The 684-nt window shown below is 37.6% G+C and overlaps 1 protein-coding gene across 1 annotated transcript in view; it reads right to left on the minus strand.

Annotated features, from left to right (window-relative positions):
* Positions 1-662, minus strand: part of LOC111785716 — a 2,822-nt gene extending 2,160 nt beyond the window's left edge. The window contains exons 1-2 of the mRNA XM_023666097.1: positions 300-662; positions 17-205 (exon numbers count right to left, since the gene is read on the minus strand). Of these exons, the coding sequence (XP_023521865.1) occupies positions 17-205; positions 300-464 (354 nt within the window). The 5' untranslated portion in view covers positions 465-662. The remainder of the gene's footprint in view (positions 1-16; positions 206-299) is intronic.
* Positions 663-684: the final 22 nt, after the last annotated feature.

Genomic DNA, 684 nt, shown 5'->3' on the forward strand with positions numbered 1-684 from the left:
AAACACAAACACATACAAACTGAACAAGATATTCCAGGAACATCCAATGTATTGCAATGAATGTTAGCGAGTAGAAACAGAAAAGAAAAATCAATCCAAGCAAGTAGTTCGTACTAACCATTGCGAGTTCTCTAGCGTGTATTGGTCGAGTAGAACGAACGGTCACTGGTTCTTCAAATTCACTGAATGTAAACCAGTTGTTATACTGAACAAAAAGAAACAGCCACGAATAAGCAATCAAAGAAATGGAACTTGATCTTAGAAATCAAAGAAATGGAAGATGTAGTTTTGTGTCTCACTTGATCAATAGCAAAAAGCACAGGAATATCTTTCACAAGCGATAATTCTTTTCTTAAACGAACTACCACCCCAACAGCTGCATGAGTGTGCTTGATTCCAGTATCAATTAAGTCATATAAAGTTGAACCCTCAGGCATCATCATGGAATCAGCACCTTTCTTCATCCTGACACCAACACCCTCTCCCAATGGTATAGGATCAGATAATTGACATGGCAGTTGTCTTAAGCGGGTCTCATTGTATTTCAGAAAATCCTGGTCAAAACCAGTCCGCCAATGAAAAGTAAATATGTCAACTGTTTCAGCTTTACATATTATCCACAGTCCTCACTTGATCTCCAGAAAGCTAATCACAAAATAGTAAACACTATGCATGAAACATTTC

The sequence above is a fragment of the Cucurbita pepo genome, unplaced genomic scaffold (genome assembly GCF_002806865.2).
Source record: "Cucurbita pepo subsp. pepo cultivar mu-cu-16 unplaced genomic scaffold, ASM280686v2 Cp4.1_scaffold000667, whole genome shotgun sequence".
NCBI lineage: Eukaryota > Viridiplantae > Streptophyta > Magnoliopsida > Cucurbitales > Cucurbitaceae > Cucurbita > Cucurbita pepo.